The sequence below is a fragment of the Curcuma longa genome, unplaced genomic scaffold (genome assembly GCF_044706935.1).
Source record: "Curcuma longa cultivar G26 ecotype Majalengka, Jawa Barat unplaced genomic scaffold, ITB_CL_G26_1.1 contig_20387, whole genome shotgun sequence".
NCBI classification, from domain to species: domain Eukaryota; kingdom Viridiplantae; phylum Streptophyta; class Magnoliopsida; order Zingiberales; family Zingiberaceae; genus Curcuma; species Curcuma longa.
Window position 1 is genome coordinate 11,783 of NW_027431360.1, and position 25,432 is coordinate 37,214.

Consider the following 25,432-nt stretch of genomic DNA (forward strand, 5'->3'; position numbering starts at 1 on the left):
TATATATATATATATATATATATAGAACTGATCTCCTGCGCACCGCCCACTGCGCGACACCTGCGCACCGCCCCGACCCATCGCCACTTCCACTGCCGTCGCGCCGCCGTCCGGTCACCGACGCCCGCCGGACCGGACACGTTGGAAAGCCAGCTCGCCGGCGCTCCGGTCGGGGCCGGATTCTGGCCGGATTGTGGCCGGAATCCGGCCGGAATCCAGCCAGAAACGCGACAGACCGACTTTTGGCCGATTCCGCCGGAAATCGGCCGGATTCCGGCCGAATCACGGCCGGAATCGGCCAACAGTAGCTGTTGGCCGATTCCGGCCGAAATTCGGCCGGATTCCGGCCGAATTTGGCCGGAATCCGACCACCGGACCCGGCGCCGGTGAGTTGCGCATCCATCGGCGCCGGTCCGGTGGCCGGAGATGGCCGGACGCCGGTGAACAGCTGCGGTGAAGGAGCAAACGTCCGAGGAGAAACACTGTGCGTCGATCGGAGAAACGGACGGTCTGGATTGCGTCGCGCACGGGGAGCGCAGGATAACGGAGCGCAGGAGATCAAATCTATATATATATATATATATATATATATATATATATATATATAATAGTTTTGATTAAATTATTTTAGTAATTTTGCTTAAAACTATCCAGATAAGATTATAATAAGGGCATTTTTGAAATAAAAAAAAGAGGAGGTGGTCAAGATACTCTTTCATTATAGGTAAAAATCAAAAAGTGTATTATTATAATTTTAGTCAAAATTATTATAAAATATAGTAATTTAATAATCAAAGCTATTATATATTATAATTTTAAATAAAATTATTAAATTATTATAAAATATAGTAATTTAATAATCAAAGCTATTATATATTATAATTTTAAATAAAATTATTAAATATTATAATAATTTTGGGGAAAAACTAATATTTACCTCTGTGAGTTTGACTAAATTAGAGTTATTTAATTAAATTGGAATAATTTTAATCAAATTAAATATTTTTATATAATAGTATTATATATATAATAATTTTGATAAAGTAGAAATAATTTTATTTTATGAAGGGAAATTTTGATGTAACGATAAAATTATTATTGTTAGATCGAAAATATGATTGAGTTAGTTATTGTGGGATAAATTTACTAAAGTAAATAAGGATGCGAAGTCAATGTCCTCTCTTATAATGGTTAATTATAATTTTTTAATTTACCTCTTCATAAATAGTCGTGGAACCAATCATGTGGTATCGTTGGATGACGAATTTCACTTTTTGTTAAAATAAATTTAAATTCTATTTTCTTGTAATGGTTAATTATAGTTTTTTAATTTAACTTTTTACATATAATCGTAGGATCAATTATGTGGGATTGGATGATAAATTCTATTTTTTATTGAAATAAATTTGAATTCTAAAAATAATTATTATAATAATATTAGAATATGGATGGGAAAAAAAAGATAAACATGCTGTTTTGATAATTTTAACAAGTAAAACGTCTTGAATGGTTTGGATTTACAAAGTTTGGAGGAGAAAATAATTTATTATAATTTTTTAATTTACTTTCTTATATATATAATAATAATTATTTTTTTATTTAAAAAAAATGGAATCGAAGGACCCTCGGGTGACGGAAGGAGGAGAAAACCCAAGTTATCAAATTATTGGGGCTTAAGTACAAATTGAGCGAATTTTTATAGATCTCTCTCCCGTTCGTAAACTGGCCACGCAGCGATGGTAGCCACAACTGTGCCCCGATGCGTCACCCGCGCGCCGCCGCCGGTCGGTGAGGCGGAGGACAGAGAGGAATCGGCGGCCTCGCCTGACCGATGCCAGTTCTGGCTCCCCAACAAGCGCCGACTCTGCGCCAACACGCCCCTCCCGTTCTCCCGGTTAACACTCTCCTCCTCTCTTTTTTCTTCTTTCTGTTTTTTTTTCCTTCGTTTCTCGTGTATTTGTTATAGTCTTCGTCCTCAGGTTCTGCGGAAATCATGATCCCGATGCCGGTTCTCGCCGGATCCCCTGCCCGATCGACCCATCCCAGTTAACCTCGATTTCCCACTTTCTTCCTTCTTTCCACTCCCCCATTAGCTTGACTTCCTTTTCTTCTTGCTGTTCTCATGTAGCTCCGTGTCGGAAGATAATCTGCAATCCCATGTTAAGAAATGCCCTTTCAGGAAGCAAGCGCTGGCTCTGGAGAGCCAACCATACTACTCCAAGGGAATAAATGGGAGCCCTGATGACGATTATGTGGACTCATCTGCAAAGAGAAATACAATCCTTCAACTTTCGGCGAAGGATTTCCACACTCTCCTTGAGAAGGTCAAGTCAATTCATTCAGCCATTTCGGTGGTTTTGTTGGATTCATATGTAATTCCCGATGCCTGCCGTGCATGGCTGAAGCAGCAGCATCTGGATAGGTAATGGTGCAAGTTTGGATTTTGGGTCGGTGGCAATGGAGACTTTCATTTCCCTTTCTTGTTGCAGGAAATTGCCCTACCAAGAGAAGCACGCCATGCAACAAGCATCAATCGTTGGGAACATAGAGGTAACCGGAATCCTTCAGAAACCAAATGAGTCGACAGAACCATTTTATCAAGAAATCGAGGGAAGAGATCATTTTGGTAGGGATGAGAGTCAAGTCCCAGCTGTGGTGGAGTTTGGAGCTGGCAGAGGTTATTTAACTCAGATGCTTACAGATTGTTATGGGCTCAGCAAAGTTTGTCTGATCGAGAGAAAGTCTTACAAACTCAAGGTCAGTTTCCTAGAAATCCTAGAAAGAAGAATAATTTTCATAAAACCTTGCTAATATTGTAGAATCTTGATGCTAATTGGTGTGTCTAGGATGATAGCTATCCAAATAAAAAAGTATCATGGACATTGTCTAGTGATAAGTGAAAAGTTTATGTGAATCATTGTCCAAGGTCTTTGCTCCATCAATCATGATTCTCTTGTAGCTTAAGAATTAAGCTAGGCATCATCTCAGTACCAGAGGAACGTTCATATTACATGTAAGTGTAGTGAACTAAAAAAATAGTCTTACTAGTTTATATGTACTGAATTGTTGCTCAATTACCCCTTGGGTTTTGAGAGACGGACAGGGGTTTCTGACCTGTTAGGTCCCAATAACTTCCTGAAGAACCTGGCCTTCAACATTAGGCTTATGTTCGAGGCTTTGATATGTTGATTCTGCCTATGAGAAACAATCTTTGGCATGGTTCGTGGGAACGGTCGCAGCGGCCATTACAGACACTACTGTTCCAGTCCAATATCATTTCATGGAACGGCTACGACACAAATTTATAAAAAAAATAAAACAATAGAGAACTAGTAATAACAAAATAAATATATGAAGCTATACAAAATAAATACATCAATACATAATTATCATAAATAATATAACATAATGAGAAAATACCATGATAATTATACCGTATCAGAGCTAATACCACGAAGAGTGACAGGAAGGAATCAAATCTTCATTATATTCTCCTTGAGTATGATGTTGATTAAAGTGATCTCCAACATATGTGCGTTGATATAAATTAGTATTAAACTGTCCATATGAATATTCATTTGATTGAGTTGACGAAAGATGTTCAGAATTAGATGATTGATTTTATAATAATGTTTCATCACGATGATTGTAATGTCTAAAACCTTGATACCCAATAGAACTGCTAGTAGCACTTGACGATTCACGATCATGACCATGATGTCCAATATTGCTCCCAAGAGATATCAAATAATCATGAATTACATTATGCGCATTATCAAAATAACCCTCAAATTCATGATGTCTAATTCCACTTATATAGGATGTTGAATAATTAGATGATCTATTAGATGAATCGTATTTAGGTTGATTGCTACCATAGTATCCATATCCACTTGATTGATATCCAATTGGACCACGCCCAATATCTTAAGACTTCCAATTATAACTTCTTGATCCATAATCATATTTTATTGGAATTCATTGGTTCCCTCTCAAAATCAAATATTTTATATGTTCTTTAACACTCATATGCTATCGTGAAGATACAATCGAATGTTCTTTATCACTGGCATTAGGAGATTCTGATAAACTTGCCAAAAAGTAACATTGTTTCTCCATCCCAAGCCGATACCCATGATTAGTATCTTGTGTTGCATAATAATTTTCATGACCTTGTGCCCCGTGTCATGCTGATCATCTTGATGATTTTGATGAACATGATGTTCACCATGACTTTATTGATTATTTCTATCATTTGAATCATCATTGTCGTCACTTTCATCACTATCTTCACTATCATCTCTTGATAAAACTTCTTCTTTCTTGAATGACTTTGAACGCTTGTAGTTGTGTTATGTTCTTCTTATCCAATCATTTAAGATGTCATCATCATGAAAAACATGATTGAGGTCTATCGGGCTGTAAAAATCATCTTCTTTTTTGCGCATCATGTTTCATACTCTAAGTTGCATATTGTAGTGAACATAAACTAATTTGTATAACTTTTTGATAGTCAAGTGATTACGAAGCTTTGTGTGTCTAAGAGACCATGTACTCCAATTTCTTTCACATCCCAAAGATGAGCATGTTTGACTTAGAACTTTTATTGCAATTTTCCGAAGGTGTGGGGCATCTTCACCACAATCACTTCACCATTTAGTTGATACAAAAAAATCTATATCGTATATATTTTTTAATTATAAATATTTGTAAAATTTGAATTACAAACCTGGGAGACTTTTTTTAACTGTCATTTTTGCTAGTGGAGACCCAAATTCACCTATATGATTTGTGAATAATTTAATCTGAAAATTATAAGAAAAAATAAATAATTATTGTTTATGTTTGGGGAAAAAATATAGGAACATAAAAAAAATTACCTCACTGATGGCTGAAGCTTGTGCGTTTAAGTCTGGCTCTAATCTCTTAATTACAATCTTTAATCCTTGTTTAACTTCATTATTATAAACACAAGTTCCATAATATTAACATAACGGATTTAGGAAATATGCTGAAATATCAACAAGATAATAAGAAATTAGAAATGATGAATTTGTAAGTGATTTTGATGACATACTTTGTATTCTACAATTTAAACAAATAAATTATATGGTTACCTGCAACATGTAGATGTTAGTGTAATTGATTGTACCATCGATTAGCAATAATATCTCTATATGATTGTCAATCTCTGATATTATCTTTTATTGCCATTTTCGCTCTATCCATTGCTTCATAGATAATTGACATTGTTGGTTTTTGATCTTGATCAACAAATTTCAAAACTTTTACTAATGGTTCAATTGCAGCACAAATACCATGAGCCCTCTTCCAAAATCTTCCATCCATTATGATGCTTGTAATTTTTTCTGCTTCTTTCCTTCTTTTGCTTATGTTATTGTATGCTTCTCAATCACTAGAAGTGCACATTCTTTTTAAATTTGAAGAATGTCGAACAAGACTTTCAATTGAAATAAATTCTATTGCAAATCAAGTTATTCTTGGTCTCAATAATTCATGGTCATTTGTAAATGTTTTCATCAAATTCACAACTTTATTGCTATTATATATGAAGCTCGTTATTTGCTTAGCTTTCACAACACACTTTTTTACTTTTGTCGTCTTATCAATATCTTCTAGCATGAGATCGATACAATGTGCTGCATAAGGAAACCAAAACAAATGTTGCCTTTCTATCATCAATTTGGCACCAACAGCCTTATTTGCACCTTCGCTATCTGTGATCACATGCATAACATTTCCTCCCTGATTTCGTCAATAATTTTATTTAACAAAGATAAAATAAAATCAATTGTTTTTGCTTTATTGATGCAATCAACAGAACAATGAAATACCATGTTGCGGTCATAATATATCATAAAATTTATGATTGGATGCTTGTTATGCGTGCTTCAACCATCGTGCATGCATCCATACTTTGACCATTTTGATTTTAAAGTACTCAAATATTCATTTATCTTATCCACCTACTCTTGTAAATAAACACCACCAATTTGGCGTCCTGTGGGCTTTTTATTCCTGCTCTAGCCTCAACAATGGTGTTTATCATGGATTGATAGTATGGACCACTATCTACTGCATAAAATGGAATAACATTATATATGAACCAATTTGGTATTACCTTATCAACATCTTTTATTTTTTCAACACCAAATTAGTTTTTGAGACTCTTATGTCTCGTTCCTTTTGATAGTTATTGAGAATCCTCTCTTACACTAAAGTTTCAAGATATCCCTTTTTTCAAATTGAGATCTAAGCCAGATGAAGAATCAGAAACTCCTACAATTATAAAATTTGGAGTAGTTAAGTACATTAAATTGATAAGATATATACACATAAATTTAAAATATTATATATTTTACCTAGACCATAGCAATTACGCATCTCCTCTTAAATGACTCTTGTTTTACAACTATCTTTCATAGCTTTTTGTAAATCTCAATTTTCTATATCTTCAATGTCATCTCTACCACTACTACCACTTTCTGATACACGTATGTTTTGTGTAATTGAATCAAATCTAAGGCTATTTATTTTTTTCTTTGCATTGAACTTCTACTTCCTTAGAGTCTTGAAGATGTTTTCTTAATATTGATGACATTTCCTTAGGAGCTTTGTGACATGTTTTGACATTTCTAATAGCATGTGCAATGTGCTATTTTAATCTCGTAATTCTTCCAGTTGTAACTTTTCCACAAAATTTGCATCGTATTGTTTTACGATTATCACCCACCATTTGACCAAATTGCCAACCAATATTAGGGTTTGGTGCCATTCTAAAAATATAAGTAAACAAACAAATAATAATGAATAATTTTGACTTAATGATAATGATAAAAATCATGATAATGAGAATGAAGCACATAAAAATAAACAATTCTTAATAACTTAATATATTAAACTAAAAAATTAGAAAACTTACCTGTTTGCGAATATAATGGAAATGATAAAAGAAATCAATTAATTAAACGAAGAAGTTGATGACCGTAAGCCAAAAGATGCATATGCTCAAATTTATGGTAGATGCTCAATTAATAGAACTGGATGAAAAATTAGAAAACTTACCTTGTTGTGAATATGATGGAAATGATAGAAGAAATTAATTAATCAAACGAAGGAGGCGATGATGATAGCCAAAAGATGAATACTCAAATTAATGGCATGTAGTCATGCATTATTGGCAAAGGGATGGGAAAAAAAAACATAATGTGAATAACTTTGTATATTAAACTAAAACATTATAAAACTTACCTATTTGCGAATATAATGGAAATGATAGAAGAAATCAATTAACCAAATGAAGGAGCTAATGACCATGAGTCAAAAGATGCATATGCTCAAATTTATGATAGATACTCAATTAATAGAATTGGATGAAAAATTAAAAAATTTACCTTGTTTGCAAATATGATGGAAATGATAGAAGAACCCAATTAATCAAACAAAAGGAGCTGATGACAGTAGTCAAAAGATGCAAATGCTCAATTAATAGAACTGGAGGGTACTTATGCAGTCATGCATTATTGGCAAAGGGCTGACAAAAACATGATGTGAAAGTGATGTGATGTTTTTTTTTTCAATACACACAAAACATTAAAACATTGAATCAAAAGCAAAGTTTGTAAAAAATGGAATCCAAAACTTCTTATCAATTAATCAAGACGTCCGTCGAATGAAAAGCAATGTCAAATGGTAAAAAATGGAATCCAAGGCTTCTTAATCAATTAATCAAGTCGTCTGTTGAATTGAAAGCAAAGTCAAATCGTAAAAATTGGAATCCAAAGCTTCTTAATCAATCAATCAAGATGTTTGTTCCATTCCGAGCTGTTATAATGTCAAAGAACGGTGTCCTAAAGCAAACCACATTATATGCCGGAACTTTGGAACGGCATGGGGCATTTCAGTGCTGGAACGCCCCTTCTGGCTGTTCAACATCCGTTCCGACAAACCATGATCTTTGGTTCCTCCTTTTGTATGGTTACAAAATGACAGTATATTTGAAATAGTCCAGCCTTGGTACAAAGAAGCACTCAATTTGATGTTTGTGGATATTCGGAAACACAATTGATTCATTGTGAATTTTATTCTAATAATATATGTTTTAGATAAACATTTTATTCATTTTTGGTTCATTTAGATTTGTATCTGAACTTAACAAATTAACATCTGCATTTGCATTGCAGTGACATGTGATCATTATTTCTTTTTACTGTTCTAATTAATAGGCTGATCGAAGTCTGCGACAAAGCCAAAACATTATTTTAGAACGTTTGAGAATTGACAGTAAGGTTCTTGTTCTCATTATCTTTGCCTTTCTGTTTTTCTACTGACGTGCTTTTCATTTCTTTGGGAGGAAATTTTTGAATAAGCTAAGGAATTATTAAGTTGAAGAAGCAAATAAAAAGAAGAGATACCATTAAGTTTCACTTTTGAGTACATATTTTAGCAATTTACCAAATTCAACTACCTTAACTGTTTTGATCATTGAAATTTTATTTGTACACATGAATGAGGGTGCATTAGCCTTGACAATCATGTAAAGATGTCTAAACTCTACAACATGGATCTTAATCATATTTTTTAAAAATTAAATCTAGTAGATATAAGAATGCTACGATGGATGCATGAGATCACTGTAAAAGATTATAAAAAAAATACTATCTTGGAGCAGTTACATATAGCTCCAATAGATGAAATAATGATAAAGAAAATTTGTTAAGATGGTATAGATACATTTAAAGATGATCATAGATCTGTAATGAGACAAGTTGCATCAATCAAAGGTGAAGGTGCGAGCGGTAGAGGGAGCAAAGAAACGATTTAAGAGAAATTCTATTAGTATCATTGTATCAGTTGGTATTGCTATGTTGGGTGGAAACTAACGGTAAAGACATGCTTAGCAACTGCACGTTTAAAGTTTATTCAATTTGGCAATGGAAGGCTCCAAGGAAAAGGGAACTTCACTCTCTGTCTTTTGATAGCGCAAAATTTGTTACCTTAAGTTTTCTCTGAATTCTGATACTTTCTTCCATTTTCCTTTAGAAACTTTGGACTAATAAAAGAGCATAACTATTTTTGCATTTTCATGACACAATCATACCTTTACATCCTCATTCGTAGGCCAAGTTTGTTTTAGGTCCTTGTAGATGCATGTTTTATTTACTATGCTCTAAGCTCAACTTTTTGCAGTCCATATATATTAAGTATGCAACACATTAGCACTCAGTTCTTTCAGATTTAGTCCTGGAAAAAACACCTTTCCTTGCAAGGATTATCTTTTATCCAACCAAATCTTTTCTTCCTTAACTTCACATAAATAACATAGTAAAACTTGATACAGATTAGTGAATCCACAGTCTGAAGCTTACATTATCAGGATGTTGTAACTATAAATTCCATTTCATGATTGAACTCTTCTCTCTTACAGTAGAAGATTTGAACCTCAAAGAGGTGAACTTATTGAAAGGACTTCAATACATAGCCATCGGGAAACATCTATGTGGGCCTGCAACAGGTGATTGCTATATTTATGGCTGCAAGTTCAAGAAATTAAGATGTCGATCATCTATCGATACATCTCCTAAAGCAAAATTTACAGTTTGCTTATAATAACTACATGCAGATCTTACCATAAGTTGTTGTCTCAATGGACAAAGCGAGCAAAATAAGGAAACACATTCAAGTATTCCAAATTTGCAAGGACTCGCTCTTGCAACATGCTGTCACCATCTTTGCCAATGGAAGCATTATGCAAGTAATTCTGATTCTTAAAAGATACATGCTTCAATCTCATTGTCTGTTTCTTTGTGTTTATGTAATTTCTTCAAAGATCACTATAAATAGCTCCTGCCAATTAACAGGCTCACTGTGCTTCAAGTTGGATGATCAATTCAGAATATTGTATATCTGGATACATTTGAACTCAATGTGTGCATCTTAATGGAAGAAATCGAAAGTGAAACCAAAAGTCATAGTCAATCTTACCTAATGTCAATTATTTGCATATTTGTGTTCTCTATTAAATTTTGTATTAACTATGCATCTCGAGTATATGCACATCTATTTGGTAGTGTCACTCCTGCATGGCTTACTCCACTTTGACGATAAATTATGTTAAATTTGCTGCAAACACACAGGTTTCCAATCAAACTGCCTTGGTTGCTTGCCCTCATTGCTGCTATTTTGCTTGTGCAGATAAAAAATTTCTCCTTTCTCTGGGCATTACAAAGGAAGAGTTCCATGCCATGACATGGTTTACTAGTTGGGCTGTCGATGCAGATCATAGCTCCGAGCATGCTGATATGCTGTTTAATGCCACAAATATCGGCACTCTGTAAGCTTACACGCCTGCGATATACGATTCAGTAGCTTCACTGTCAGTTCTGTCCAATGCCCCAAATATTTGCTCTTTTTAGTCATCTAGTCTGATGTTTTCATATTGTTCTTTTATGTTATGTAGTGAGGAAAAGCAATCCGACTTTGTGGTTGGCAGTGTCGATGATGCAATACGAAGTATGCCAGCACTAGATAGGGCTCGTTTGGGCTTCATGTGCAAGGAGATTATCGACACTGGGAGGTTATTTTGGCTGAGAGAACATGGAATGGAGGCACAACTTGTGAAATATGTACCATTGAGGATCTCACCAGAAAACCATCTGCTAATTGCGAAATGCTGTGGTTAGGTTCATGCTAAAGCAAAAGCTAAAAAGCCTCAGCTCTAAGGCTTGCTATCTCTATAACCTAGAGTTGTTCTAAGGTCAGACCGAAGTGTTTGGTAACGCCATGTTTTTATTCTGCGAAAGAAGTGTCACATGATCTTATGATTGTGGCATTGTCAATTTGTTTTGATTCTAATCAAGAACTAAGAACAGTTGTATATCCCATTAATCTAGTTTATGCAAAATCATTGATCATAGCTCTGCTGCCACAAGCAAATCTCTCGGGCACCAGCAAAGTGTCGATGGGCAATAGATTTAGAGCTATAAATGAGTTAAGTTGAGTTAAACTGTGTAGTGTTCAAGTTTATTTGATAAATCAAATCAAGTCAAATTGAGTTTAAAATGAATTAAATTGTTGAAATAATTATTCAAATTTAGCTTGATTTATTTTTTACGAGTTTGAGTTTGGTTCAAGTTTATTTTGAACTTGATTCGTTTAGTTGTGTTCAAGCTTGTTTAATTGTTTGAAAATTTTATAATTTTAAATTTATTTAATTGATTATTAAATTTGATAATATAAATTTATTTATTTATTTATCATAAATAGTATTCATGAATATTATTTACGAATAAAGCAATCTCTATTTGGTTGAACTATCCTCATTGTTGCAGATGCTTTTGGTTTACTATGCATGTGGTTGGCTCACTTGTACCCAAAATTGCCTGTCTAATTCAATCTATCTTGAGTGATCACAGATTATGTGAATGCATAAAATTAAAAAAAAAACAAAAATCAACCCAGAACAAATCCAACAGGCAAAAATAAAAAAAGGTGCACAAGAAAAAAAGAACATAATCCACGTTTTACTGCGTCATAAACAGTCAACAGCCAGTCACATTGTCCCTCACATAGCGTCTTGCATCTTACATAGATTATCAACTCGTAGTAGATTAGACAACTCCAGAAAAACAACAAATATTTTAGTTCCTGCTCAAACTCCTTTTTCATATAACTATAAATATTGTCATCCAAAAAATTTCAAGGCTGGAACTGAAGAATTATTCTTCTTGTGCTTCAATGAGTTATGGAGTCTCAAATGGGGAAATATTGTCACAGCAGGCATGCTTTGAAGCCCTTCTCCAATTCCTCGGCATCTAATTTCTTCCCAATAAACACAATCTTGTTAATTCTAGGCTCTTCTGGGCCCCATAATCTATCAGGAGAACCCTGGAAAATGTCATGAACTCCCTGTTGAACAGGAAGCAAAGCAAAGAAGGGGTAACAATTAGAAAATCCTTTAAAGGAGAGATACAGAAGATACATATGATTTTATAATTCTTTCCTCTTTTTACTAGTATCTTTCGTCCAAGTAATCAGACCCTTAGTGTCAAATATAAGCTCCTATGCAAACATTTTGGAACTATAAGGTAGGATTACTTGGATAATAAACTATAATAGCAAGTCTAGTGCATAAGAACCTATCCTGGTCCAGACCAATTTAGATGAAACAAGTATTTTTATATTTGGATGGAAAATGAACTTAAAATACCATTTTTTATGGAATAGTTATTTTTATCAGTTCCATAATTCAAAGTATGCATTGTTCCTCTGTTTAGTCCTACAAAAAATATACATTATGAATGTGGGGCAGCCGAAGTGAGTTAGATTGGTCGAGCAACCAAAGTGAGCCAGACAAATTGATCGAGCTAGTCGAGTTGAGCAGGCTAGTAGATTAGGTCAAGTGAGCTGGATGGCTTGGTTAGGCATATAGGGTCACACTAGTTGGGCCACAAATTGAACGAGCTAGTCAATCACATTGGATGGGCTGAGTGGGCAGACAAGTCAGGATGATTACGTGAGGAGGGTTGAGCAAGTCAAACACTTCCATCGTCTGCGCGGATGGGCCAACTAAACTACAAGGGCAGACCAACACAGTCGACCAAATAGAGCTGGGTAGGTAAGACATCAAACAAGTTTGACAAAATATTTCAACTATTTATAAGAATCCTACAAACAGATATAAAAAAGAAGTCATTCCACATAATTGCACTCCACAAACCAAGTTAAGGAATAGCAATTTCATTGTTTGACTTTTCCTATTTCGTGAATCAAAGCATACGACAAGTTGAGTGCAAGAAAAATTCATATTGATGAACAAGCCTACCACATGATGTAAAACAAGGTTGAGAACAAGCACTTGTTGGAATAGTTAGTCCACGTCGAGCAATTTGCAGCTACAATGAACAAGTGAAAAACCAGAGAATGAGACAAATACCTGGAAAACAAATCTCTCGGGCATACCATTGACTGACAGAAGGCCTTTCATGCGATATATGTCGTCGCTGCGATCCATCAATAATGTTCCCAACCACATATTTGCCTGCAAACATATGTGGTACAACACTATGCTTTTAGAATGCCAAAGACAAATACAAACTGAAAAAAAAGGCTAAATCTTTTCATATCTGAAGCAACAATGTAGAAATAAGGTACTAAGGAGAAGATGACCTTCTCAAGATCCAGGTTTCCTTCACAGACAATGCTGACAGATGAAACACCAGGATCATGGGTGTGATCGTGAGAATGGGAATCAGAATGGTGATCTGCAAGTTGACAAATGAGAAAAAATTTCAAGTAGCCACATATGTCTTCAACATATGTCAATTATTTTAGAAGTAGCACAAGAGTTATCAGCAAGAAGAACAATGTTGATTTCAAATTCAGAAGAATCTCATCTTCAAAATTGTAAAAATAACAAACAGGAGGGTCAACTATGTTTTCTTTCCTTTGAAATTTGAAGGAAAATAAGGAGATATAATCTGAACCACTTACACAAGCTAACAATGACGAGTTCCCCTATGGATAAGTATCAGCTAGAATTTAGATTCCTCTTGCAAACAAAAAAATTGCCACAAAACATGGCTCAAGTTGAGGTTTTGGGACACAGTGTGTTTGCCTTTTCTACTTGGCATAAAAAACAAAGGAAAATTGGACAAAAAAAGAAAATTAATAATTTGGAAGAAACAAAAAATCACGGGCTTATTTCTAAATGATCTGAAGCTGGATCTCAACTTGCAAGATTACTGCTTGGATCAGATCCAATGCAATTTAAGATCCAAGCAATAAACTGTAAGTGCTCATAGTAAATTATGCAAGAAAAAAAAACCATAAAATAACTACAGACTGTCGATCAAATTCATACTATTAATCGAATGAAATACAAATAAAGAAAAACTTAACATGAGCAAATGGGATCTCTGGAAGGAGAAACTGGGATTAAGATCAGTTGAAGTCACAATACTAACTAAATGGAACATAAATATAAAAATTGCTAGAGACCGACTATCGGGATGGAGTGGATAAACCATATAATTAACTATCAGATTTTACATCAAGAGTAAGAAATCCATACTATGTTCATGGTCATGTTCGTCATGATGGTGATGATCGTGATGGTGATCATGCTCGTGAGCATGATGATGATCTTCTGAACCTTCAGAATTCACAACACTTTCAATCCTGGGAAGATATAATTGAAAAAACAACTGAATTTTAATTCAAGAACATGTTATCAAGTAAAAAAGAAGGGAAGGGAAGGATAAATGACCTTTCCAAATCAAAGCCACCAACACCAAGTACATAATCCAAATCAACTTTTCCATACTCTGCCCGCTTTAAATAAGCCATGCCATTGATATTCTGTATCAAGGATAAATTATCAATTGACATCTGAAAGCTCAACAAGGGTTTGTGAAATAAATAACAAGGCAACCAACTGTAAATCTTAACCTTTATTTGCTTGACCAAGGAGGATACCTCGGACTCCCCAACGAGATCAATCTACAAGAAAAATGAGCAACTTCAGTCTCGTGATAGGGAGCATACAGCATTTCAAAGATCATAAACCCAAATGAAGATCAGAGTGAAAATGAATAATAAACTCAGTAGAAACTAATACTTAAAATGCATCAGCAAGAACAGCTGAGTGATAAACTTAATATACAGCCCTAAAAGAGACTCATCCTCTTTATCCATTACAGAGAATAAGGATGGTAATTGATGAAGACATTTAAATTATCTCCAGAAAAGAACAAAAGTATGAAGAAGATTCAGGATCCTCAGAAAAGGCAAATATAACACACTCAATGATGCATCTTATTGTTGCTATGTAAAAATAGAAATGCTTCGGATACATAGCTTCACAGAATCATCAGCACAGTACAGCCTTTTAGAACACAAATTACATTGATCTAAGGTTTGTTTTCTTACATATCTCCGAAGTGTTTCTAGTAAAGCAGTAAATGATACATATCACGAGAGAAGAAGGGAACTAATTACTTAGAACCATGTGCTTAGCATAACAAAAATAATAAACCGACGTAAGAAAATTTAGATGGAATAAGCTACAAAGGAACAGTCTGATTGTTTCACGGAAAGTGGCTTCTAGTTAAAAGTTTTTTTTTATTTGCATTTTTCAGGTACTTGGCAGACAATATAAGCCATTGGTCAACAGAAAAAGTTTTCAATTTAGCCAAAAAGATAGTTTAAAAGTTAACAAAATTATATATTGTCGAGGCACAGCTCTATCTTTAATATCAACAAAAAAAAAAAAGTTTTCAGCTAAACTTTGTTGCACAGCCAAGCACAGAATGACAGAATAAACAACTATTTTCCTGATTTCTAATAGAAAATAAGTTATGTAAAACAAACAAAGGGAGTCTAAACAGTCACACGTGTGGCAGACTAAGTAGCAGCGTCGAGTTGTTTATTTGTTTATTGGGGTTTTCTTAAAAGAATGGTTGGATATTCAAATTTCAGGCTTATATTTTTGGTTAGCCACTTTTCTTTGTTTTCTTCTTTTTTCTTGGTGAGGTTACTGTTTGGCCCAAGGCATCTAAATTCAACTTACAATTCATGATTTGCAAAATCGAAATGAAAACTTAAATTGTTGATGCTAGACAAAAGCACTAAGACACTAAAATCTTTACCTTGTTCACAATTATTCTATCAGCATAAGCAATCTGTTCAACTGCCTCATTCACTACTCCTTTGGGCTTCTTATCATCCAAGTGAAAGTTCACATGCTTTGCATCGACCAAGGTAACAACACCATCCAACTTGACATCATTGAAAATCTTATCCTCTGCATAAAATGTCTGGATTATAGGAGCTGGATTAGCCAAGCCTGCAAAGGAAATAAAATAACAAAGTGAGACAACCCAAAAAAAAAACAAATTGTTAGCAGTCCATTGAGAAATGTACATAAACTTATGCATTCTCAATTAACACATATTTCTTAAGTATATGATCTAGATAACTATCAAACCAAATTGATATAGGTCCCCCACATAAACAATTAAAAAGGAAGAATCAGGAATTCAGTTAGTAAATAGATCACAAAAGTTCAACTTGCTATTCCCAAGTTATGAACAAAACCTGTTACTGAAGGAAGCACTCAAAAAACAAAGCTATGTGAGTTCAAATAATTAAATTTTATTTTGTGATAACAATTGAAGAAAGACAATTATATGCACACCTGTAGTTTCTATTACAATATGATCAAACTTGCCCTTTTTCTTTTCAACCAATTCACCAATCATGCGAACTAGATCACCCCGAACAGTGCAACAAAGACAACCATTGTTAAGCATGATTATATCTTCAACACCAGCAGCTTTTGCAGCAACCAAGGAACCATCAATATCAACTTCCCCATACTGTAAAAGTCAACAGAATGTTTGGTAGCAGTTTTGATATTTAAACATTAATACACTATCGTGTGTTTCTTAATCATATTTACCATCATAAAATGCCATTATATTGGACGACTGGAATAAAAGAATTAAACGATCTGAAATTATTGGAAGCACTTTTGAAGTTTCCTATGTAGGATCCTAAAAAACCAGTGCATCAACTCCTCTATAAAAACTGTCAGATAATATCACTTCATTATAAAAATTTAGAAAAGAAAAGGTACTTTAGTTTACAAAATAGATGAGATAACACAGCTCGACTGGAACTTTGTTCTATTTCTCAATATCAAGATCAACTGAATTGTCACATCATCAAAAAATGGAAGAACATCTTCCATCATTGGCATGACAAATATACTTAGAAATTAGTTTTAATCAAAATTCCTTGTTGATGTTTCCCTTCTGTTATTATATTGCTCATTTCTTCCCTCTATTATTACTTTGTCCATCTATTCACTCTCATCGTGTTTTGCCAACTATTTGGGGTTGGAGACAGAAATGCTATCCCAAGATTGAATTTTATGCAAGGATATACCATTGATAATATTCAAATCACATTACTCTTTTCATCTCTCCATCCCTTGCACCTTCCCCTCAAATAAATTTAACTCTTCTAATGATAAAATCTATGGGTTACCTCTAAACATGTGTATGTGTGATTTCATCCTATTTTCTCTCAATTTATTATTTATTTGAGCTACATCTAATTGCTCCTAAATATTAATATTGATTTTTTTTTTGAGTAGTAACTCTACACACTCATCTTAACGTCCTCGTCCCTATATATATATATATATATACATACTTTGTATAGATTACCCAGCACTTCAATCTATAGAGTAACTTGAATCATCCATGATCTTCAAAACCATTGTTCATTTGCCACCACAAAATATAAGTGTACATAATAAAATTACTGGAGCAACCATGATGATTCTGAAAATTAAATTTTCAGTAATTTGTGATACTGTAAAAAAAATGAGATTCCAGGCGTGGTACAGAATTATATAGCATACCTCATTCTCAATGACTGCAATGCGCTTTCCATGGTCAGCAGTCAGAATGTGATTTAATAATGTTGTCTGTCAAAATCAATAAAAAGTTGTCAGATCAAATTATGAGAAATACCAAAACAAGATAAGTGAATCTGCATAAGAAAATGATTAACTGTAAACATAACCATATGGTACTGGGTTCTTCTTGGTATACTTCCGCATCAATCAAAGTCTATACATGGTTAGACTGTAACAAAATAGACTAAGGTTCATCATTTTCCCATTGAAACATTTATGTTCCAAGGATTTTCTACTGTTTACAACAAACAAATTGTGAGCTCCAACAATTTAAGTCGCTCCAAGTTCATGAAGTTATTCGTACTTCTACATCACTATTTACGAAGTCAGATAAAGCTTAAGAATTTGGAGATATCAAGGTAGAAATTTCCTGCAATGAAGACGGTGAGAACGAACCTAAAGAACCATAAGAAGTCGAAACAAACACTAGATTTTGCGAGACAAAAACAATCACCAAATACTGTATATTGCAGAAATTGGCCCAAAAATGCTTTAAGATCTTGGTATAGTTCTGTAAGACAAATAATCCAGAATAATGCAACATGAAGCAATCAAACATTCCGAAGGATTATGGTTGCAAAAGTTACGGATTTGAATTTCCATTGAGGCAAGTACAAGAAAAAACATACTTTCTAATCTATCGTGCATCATAAAGATAGTGCCACAGAATGATTTAAGCAATTATAAAAGAAAGATTTTTTGCAATTGTGTAGAAAATGAAAAAGAAAAATACAAAAGAGGAAAGGCCGCGCCTTCAGTACCCCAAAACTTAGCCTTTATTTTCGGCAGCAACCAACAGAAACATTATTCATCGGGCACGGCAGCCATGGCCAAGAACAGGAGCAGAAACCGTTACCTTCCCCGAGCCAAGGAACCCCGTTATGATGGTCGCAGGGATGCGGTCGTCCGGCGGAATCTTGGTCAGGACATCTGATTCTCCCTCTGTTGAAGAAGCGGAAACGGCGAATCGACGGGAAACGCACCGCGATCTTATCACCATTGAGAGCCGTCCCGGGGCGGAGTTGACTATGCCGCCGGCAGAAAATGCTCGGGCGAAGAGAGGCTTAGACGCCCGTAAGCGAGGGAACGACAGGACTGAGTTCCGGACGCCGCGGGCCAAGCCAGCGTGTCGCATCGCGAGTCCGAAGAAGGCCGAGGCCAAGTCCGATGACACCGCCGCCATAGCAGAGATTGAGAGAGAGAGAGAAGAGAGAGCGAGACTTATCCGAACCACTTCCGGCGGTCAAAATCTGACTGATTTAGAAGAATTTTTTTCCACCTCTTTTCCTTGTCGGCTCCGTCTCGAAACGGATCGTAAAACAGAATCCGCATTCGATCCAAAATATACTTAAATGCGTTTGTAGTATTGTGTTAATAATAATAATAATAATAATAATAGTTATATATTTTTTTAAACTAAGAATTTTTTTTAAAAAAATAAATAAATTGTTGTCTCTCACAAATGTTCAGCTCCAGCGGGAATCTATTTGTTTTTTTTTAAACGAATTGGAGTTTCATTTTTTAAGTGCTTTTTCAATGTAAACAGTTCGGGTCGGATTTATTTGGCTCAATACCCAACCCGTCTGATGTTGCCTGATCCTAACCGCAGCTCCCTGTGCCTTCCGCCACACCACTATATAAACTCGATAGGGTTTGCATTTGGAGCGCTGACGCACCTCTTCTTCTTCCGTATCTGCGGCACTTGGTCTCCTTGTACGCCGGGCATCATGGTGGAGCAGGTCGGAACCACTCTCGTCTGGTTTCCTTGAGCTATCCCTATGCCTTTTTGGTTGTTTCTGTTTACTTTCGTTGATCCTTTTGTTTGGAAACCGGCGAACCGTTTCTATGACGATTCGAAGTTATTTCATGGTGTAATGTATCAAGCTCCAAAATTTTGAAGTTCCCAAATCCTTGATATTTGATTTATGTGAGCTTGCTAACCCATGTCGATCTTAGAGATTGAGTTTCCATTCGCATCATATTTTCAATTTCGTAAAATCACACGGGACTTTGTTGTAGACCAATCGACAGCCGTTTAACACCAATTGACTGGTGTGTCCAGAACTTGGTACGTCCAGTGTGCCAGTCGATTGGAGAATGTGGGGAGTCGATTGTTGGCGATATATGATACAATCGATTGATAGTTGAATAGTAGCGTTTTCAATCGTTTTTTTTCATGGATTCTTCTTCTACGCTTACTATTTAATCGAGTCAATGCTACTAAAGTGAGAACTATTGGGGAGACTTGAAGTATTTGCGTAGAGGGATGTATATCCATATTAAGGATGGTTGGCCCAAATAAAAATCATTCTTTATACCGAATGTATGTTTAAGGAAGCTCACAAAGCTAATTTGACTTCTAAATTATGTGCATAGTGTATCGGCCCAAGAAGGGGCACTATGTGGCATATTAAAAATATTATGAGTGATAGTTGAAAACATAAATTAACTAAGGAAAGGTAGATCCACTACCTTAGCGGCCCTCCTAGAGCCGGCCCTACGGATATGGAGGGAGGTTCGTTTAGGTACACAGGCGTTAGGCGCATAGCGGGGTCTATCATGCTGGTCATCACCTCTTGGGAATCGAACCCTGGACCATTATGCTAGCAATATGATGCGCCTACCGTCTGTGCTATGCCCTAACTAAGGAAACTTATAAATATAGTATCATGCGCAAAATGCGTCAGCTCAAAGGAAGGCAAATTGTATAACAGATAAGATGATTATGAATTGTTTGAATAGTACCATTAGTAAATTACATTATAGTCTAAAGACTTAATGTAATATTACACTAGGTATCTCAATTAATGCCTATAAAGATGCATGTTTTGTTTGTTATATTTTGTTACTGCACATTTATAAAGTTACATGCATTGTTTGTTAAATTGAGTTATGCTCTTTACTTTTGTTTATGTAGTGCTCTCAATATCTGTCAATCTGAGCAACATACCCATGCTTATCGACACAAGTATGGTCAATGGAAAGAGTATATCATGGTATTACTAGGTTGTATGGATCTAGACTTTGTATTTAGGTACAATCGCTCTGCACCTTTATCTAGTGATTCTATTGTAAATCAAAAGGTGATTTTTGAAAAGTGAAAGCGATCTAATCACATGAGTCTAGCGATCATGAAGATGTCTATTCCGGAATCCATTAGGGGTTCAATGATTGAGAATGAGGATATGAAAACCTTCATTAAAAAGTTAGCAAACCGATTCGTCTTGAATGAAAAGGTTGAGACTACCACACTTACGAAGCTAGTGTCCATGCGATATAATGGGAAGGGTAGTATAAAGGGGTACATCATGGAAATATCAAATTTGATTACAAGATTCAGGACATTAAAGCTTGAAATGTCAAAAAGCATACTTGTGAATCTTGTCTTAATCTCTTTGGTTACACAATTCACTCCTTTTAATATTAGTCATAATACTTAAAAGGAAAAATGGGCATTGAATGAGCTTATAGCTCAGTGTGTACAGGAAGAAGAGAGATTGAGGCACGACACATTTCATAGTACTCATTTTGCATCTTCATCTCAGTATTTGAACAACAAGAAGAAAAAGGATAAGAGTACGAGTAAGGGTAAACAACTTACGATAACTGAGATTTTAGGGTATAAGGTGCAAAAACAACAAGATCCGGATCCAATTTAATACTTTTGTTAAAAGAAAGGTTACTTGAAGAAGGATTACCCCAGATTCGCCAACTTATGAGTCAAGAAAGATAAATTTATTAACTTTGTCAGTTCAGAAGTCAATTTAACTACTGTGCAACTACTCACATAAGTGTAACTATGTAGGGTTACCTTTAGAGTTGACTGTTAATTGATGTTGAAAGATTCATTTATATATGAACTGGCAAAAACACAAAAGTAGAGGCAATAGGTGTCTTTAGAGTTTGTTTAGAGAATAATGTACTTTTGAATTTGGAAAATACATTTGTAGTGTTGTTATTTAGACGTAACTTAATTTTTATTTTATGTTTAGACAAATTTGGATACACTTGTTCATTTAGAAATGGAAAGTTCAGTATTTTTCGAAATTCTATTTTGTGTGGTATTGATTCCTTGATTGACAAACTCTACAGATTGGACACTGAAATTCATACGGATAATATTGTAATACATAATATAGGTGTGAAGCGTGATATGACAAATGAGAATTCATCCATGTTGTGACATAAACGTTTAGGGTATATCTCTAAACAATGCTAGAAAGGCTATTGTCACTAGTAATTCTCGATTCCCTTGATATGTCAGATTTTGAAATCTGCATTAAGTGTACTAAGGGGAAGATGACTAACAAAAGCAATAAGAGTTCAAGACGGTGTAATGAGGTCTTAAAGCTTATACATACGGATATATGTGGATTGCTCCCTAAGGCTTCTTGGAACGATCAAATATACTTTATAAGCTTTATAGACGACTATTCTCGATACGGATACTTGTACCTTATTCACGAAAAGCCACAATCCCTGAAAATATTTAAAACCTTCAAAGCCAAAGTTGAAAATCAACTTGGTAAGAAGATTAAGATTGTCAGATCAGACCGTGGTGGTGAATACTATGGTAGATCTGATGGATCAGGTGAACAACATCCTGTGCCAGTTGCGGATTACCTTGTTGAGTGCGGAATTGTGGCGTAATACACTATGCCTGGGACCCCTCAGTAGAATGATATAGCAGAGTGACTAAATCGAATCCTAAAAGACATAGTGAGAAGTATGATTGCATTTTTCTTCTTTATCAGAGTCTTTATGGGTGAGACATTCGAAATTGTAGTTTACTTACTCAATAGAGTTCCTAGTTAGGCGATAACGAAAACCCCATACGAGTTGTGAACAGGTAGAGTGCCTAGTATTGAGCATCTACATGTCTAGGGTTGCCCGGCTAAGGCTAGGTCTTATAGGTCTAACGAAAGAAAATTGAACTCAACAACTATTAGTTGTCATTTTATAGGATACTTTGAAAACTCAAGGGACTTCAAGTTTTTCAACCCCTCGAGTAAATCTTTTTTTGAGACGGGTAATGTCAAATTCATTAAGGATGGTGAAAGTGACAAAGTTAGAAAAATATTATTTGAGGATAACATTAGTGATCCTAATATGGTAACTACTAATGCAACTAATAGTGAAATGATTTATCATTCCACATATAGTTGAAGTTGCACAACTGAAAAGGTAGTGGACCACAATATTCTTGTATCACCTCCAATTCATATGGAGGGGACATCAACTCAAATAGAGGTATTTCCTCCTACAATTGAGCATGACTCCAACTATCTCAAGGACAAGTGTCACTAAGGAAATTCATTAGAGAAAGGAAATCTACGATGTCACATGACTATGTTTATCTCTAAGAGCATGAGTTTGACATTTGATTGAAAGATGATCCTACATCTTTCCAAGAAGTAAAATAATGCTCTCATCTAGAAAAATGAGATTGAAGCCATGAGAGAAGAGATGAAGTCTATAACAAATAACGACATTTGGGAACTTGTCGAATTACCTAAAGGAGTGAAACTGGTTAGTTGCAAATGGATATTTAAAATCAAACGGGATTCACATGACAATGTCGAAAAGTTATAAGGCTCTATCTTGTCGCTAAGGGATTCACTCAAAAGGAGGATATTGATTACAAGAAGACTTTTTCGCCGATTCGATGAAAGACTTCCTTAGGGTAGTCATGACACTTATAACTCATTATGACCTAAAGCTCTATCAAATGGACGTAAAAATTATATTTTTCAATGAAAATAGAGGAAATTATATACATGGTGCAGTCGGAGAACTTTGAATTGAGAGATTCAAAACACCTAGTATGTAAATTAAGGAAGTTCATTTATGAGTTAAAACATGCATCTCGTTAGTGGTATTAGAAGTTTAATCAAGTGATTTCTTTATACGATTTTAAAGAGAATCCAGTTAATCAATACTTGTATATCAAGTTCAGTGGAAGAGTTTATTATATTTGTTCTGTACGTGGATGATATATTGTTAGCAAATAATGATAAGGATCTGTTACTAGAAACCAAGTCATTTTTATCAAGTGAATTTGAAATGAAAGATCTTAGTGATGCATCATTTGTCTTGGACATATAGATTATTCGTGATCATTCAAGGTGCACACTTAGACTTTTACAAAAGGTCTATATAGTAAATGTGTTCATTTGGTATGACATATATAATTGCGCTCCTGGAGACACTCTTGTGTCAAAGGGTGATAAATTTAGCTTGTAATAATGTCTACACCATGAACTTGAGATTAAAGAAATGCAGTAATTCTCTTATACATTGGCAATAGGGAGTTTGATGTATGCTCAAGTATGTACACTTCTGGATCTCGCATACATTGTGGGGATACTAGGTAGATATTTGAGTAACCTTGGACCAGAGCATTGGAAAGTCGTAAAGTGGGTTATGCGATATTTGCAAAGAAATGAAAGATTACATGCTTACATATCAAAGATCATGTCATCTAGAGATTATTGGATATTCAGACTCCGATTTTGTTGGATGCTTAGATAGCAAGAAGTTATCTCAGGTTATGTCTTTATATTGGCGGGAGGGGTTATATCATGTAAAAGTGTCAAACAGCTGCTAATAAACACTTCAACTATGGAGACAAAATTTATAACCTGCTACGAAGCTTCCAACCATGGAATATGGATGCGAAATTTTATCATAAGGTTACAGATCATCAGGGGCATTGACAGGCCATTAAAGATTAACTGTGATAAAAAAATTGCAGAATTATATTTTAAAAATAATTGTAATTTGTTGAAATCTAAACACATTGACATGAAATTTTTAACGATTAAAGAAAGAGTTCAGAGTGGTTAAATTATGATAGAGCATATAAAGATAGATTTATATTAGTGGATCCGCTTACCAAGGGGTTGTCACCAAAGTGTTTCATTAACATGTGCTGAATATGGAAGTTCTTTATTTTGATGAAGTACCCATTTGATAGGAATCTGTATTTGATGTGATGCTCTATATTAATGAACACATGTATTTTTTGATTTATTGTACGTACTAAAGTTTTACATGTGTATATGATTTTTTGACTCTCTGACATAAGGACATCATGATTTACTATTGCGGGTTTGCATACGGTTTTGTAAATATGATGTGAGACTTTAGTTTAAGTCATAAGGTTGAATCATAGTTTACTACTGTAGTTTAACATAAGGTTTAAGTAAACATTATTCAGACTTGATTTGGGTCATAAGGACTCTTGAGAATGGGCATGTACATATCACATTTCGTGTCATTTTTATACTACACATCCACATTTAATCTATGCCATTAATTAATTAGAATTGTGATTACTGTTGGGTCTTGTTATAGTTATAGTAACTCTGGCTTTTTTAATCTTGTGTTAATTGAATTAATGAGACCAGATTGTTTAAAGAGATATTTAACCTATAAAGTTTGGTATGTTGAGCTCAACTAAGAGGTTGTGTGGTGTATAAGAGATCAAGTATAGACACATATACGACTATTGTAAAGGGAAGCCCGGTGCACGAAGCTCCCGCCATGCGGGGTCCGGGGAAAGGATCCATTGTACGCAGCCTTACCTTGCCTTTGGCAAGAGGCTGTTTCCAGGATTTGAACCCGTGACTCTTAGGCCACATCCTGCAGTAACTTTACCGTTGTGGCTAGGCTCCCCTTCAGATATACGACTATTGTCATCAAAAAAATTAAATCCAATTAAGTGATCTAATACTTGTGGCATGAAGGGGAGTTTATACAAATGAACGTGGCTTCAATGTGTAGATCCAACAATCCGATTCATTAACATTGATGGGTTGTTAACGGATATGAGTTTTATGGTGGATAGTCCCCACAGGTTGTGCCAGATATATAAAAGAAGAGAATTGATTAAATTGGGCATCTTGAATTGAGTTCTTCTCTCTC

At 34.9% G+C, this 25,432-nt stretch overlaps 2 protein-coding genes and 1 pseudogene across 2 annotated transcripts; 1 reads left to right on the forward strand and 2 right to left on the reverse strand.

Annotated features, from left to right (window-relative positions):
- Nucleotides 1–1,736: 1,736 nt before the first annotated feature.
- LOC141817401 (tRNA:m(4)X modification enzyme TRM13) lies at nucleotides 1,737–10,941 on the forward strand. The gene is made up of 9 exons (XM_074705059.1): nucleotides 1,737–1,894; nucleotides 1,980–2,045; nucleotides 2,129–2,422; nucleotides 2,490–2,757; nucleotides 8,247–8,304; nucleotides 9,449–9,535; nucleotides 9,644–9,775; nucleotides 10,216–10,354; nucleotides 10,481–10,941. Exons 1-9 carry the CDS (start codon nucleotides 1,737–1,739, stop codon nucleotides 10,701–10,703), a joined length of 1,425 nt encoding a protein of 474 aa, XP_074561160.1. The 3' UTR covers nucleotides 10,704–10,941.
- LOC141817399 (uncharacterized) lies at nucleotides 3,445–6,796 on the reverse strand (annotated as a pseudogene).
- A 584-nt stretch (nucleotides 10,942–11,525) lies between the features above and the next one.
- LOC141817400 (uncharacterized) lies at nucleotides 11,526–18,726 on the reverse strand. The gene is made up of 10 exons (XM_074705058.1): nucleotides 18,363–18,726; nucleotides 17,450–17,515; nucleotides 16,217–16,397; nucleotides 15,669–15,865; nucleotides 14,470–14,520; nucleotides 14,288–14,379; nucleotides 14,093–14,199; nucleotides 13,189–13,283; nucleotides 12,956–13,060; nucleotides 11,526–11,928 (listed from the first exon to the last, which is right to left on the reverse strand). Exons 1-10 carry the CDS (start codon nucleotides 18,687–18,689, stop codon nucleotides 11,791–11,793), a joined length of 1,359 nt encoding a protein of 452 aa, XP_074561159.1. The 5' UTR covers nucleotides 18,690–18,726; the 3' UTR covers nucleotides 11,526–11,790.
- Nucleotides 18,727–25,432: the final 6,706 nt, after the last annotated feature.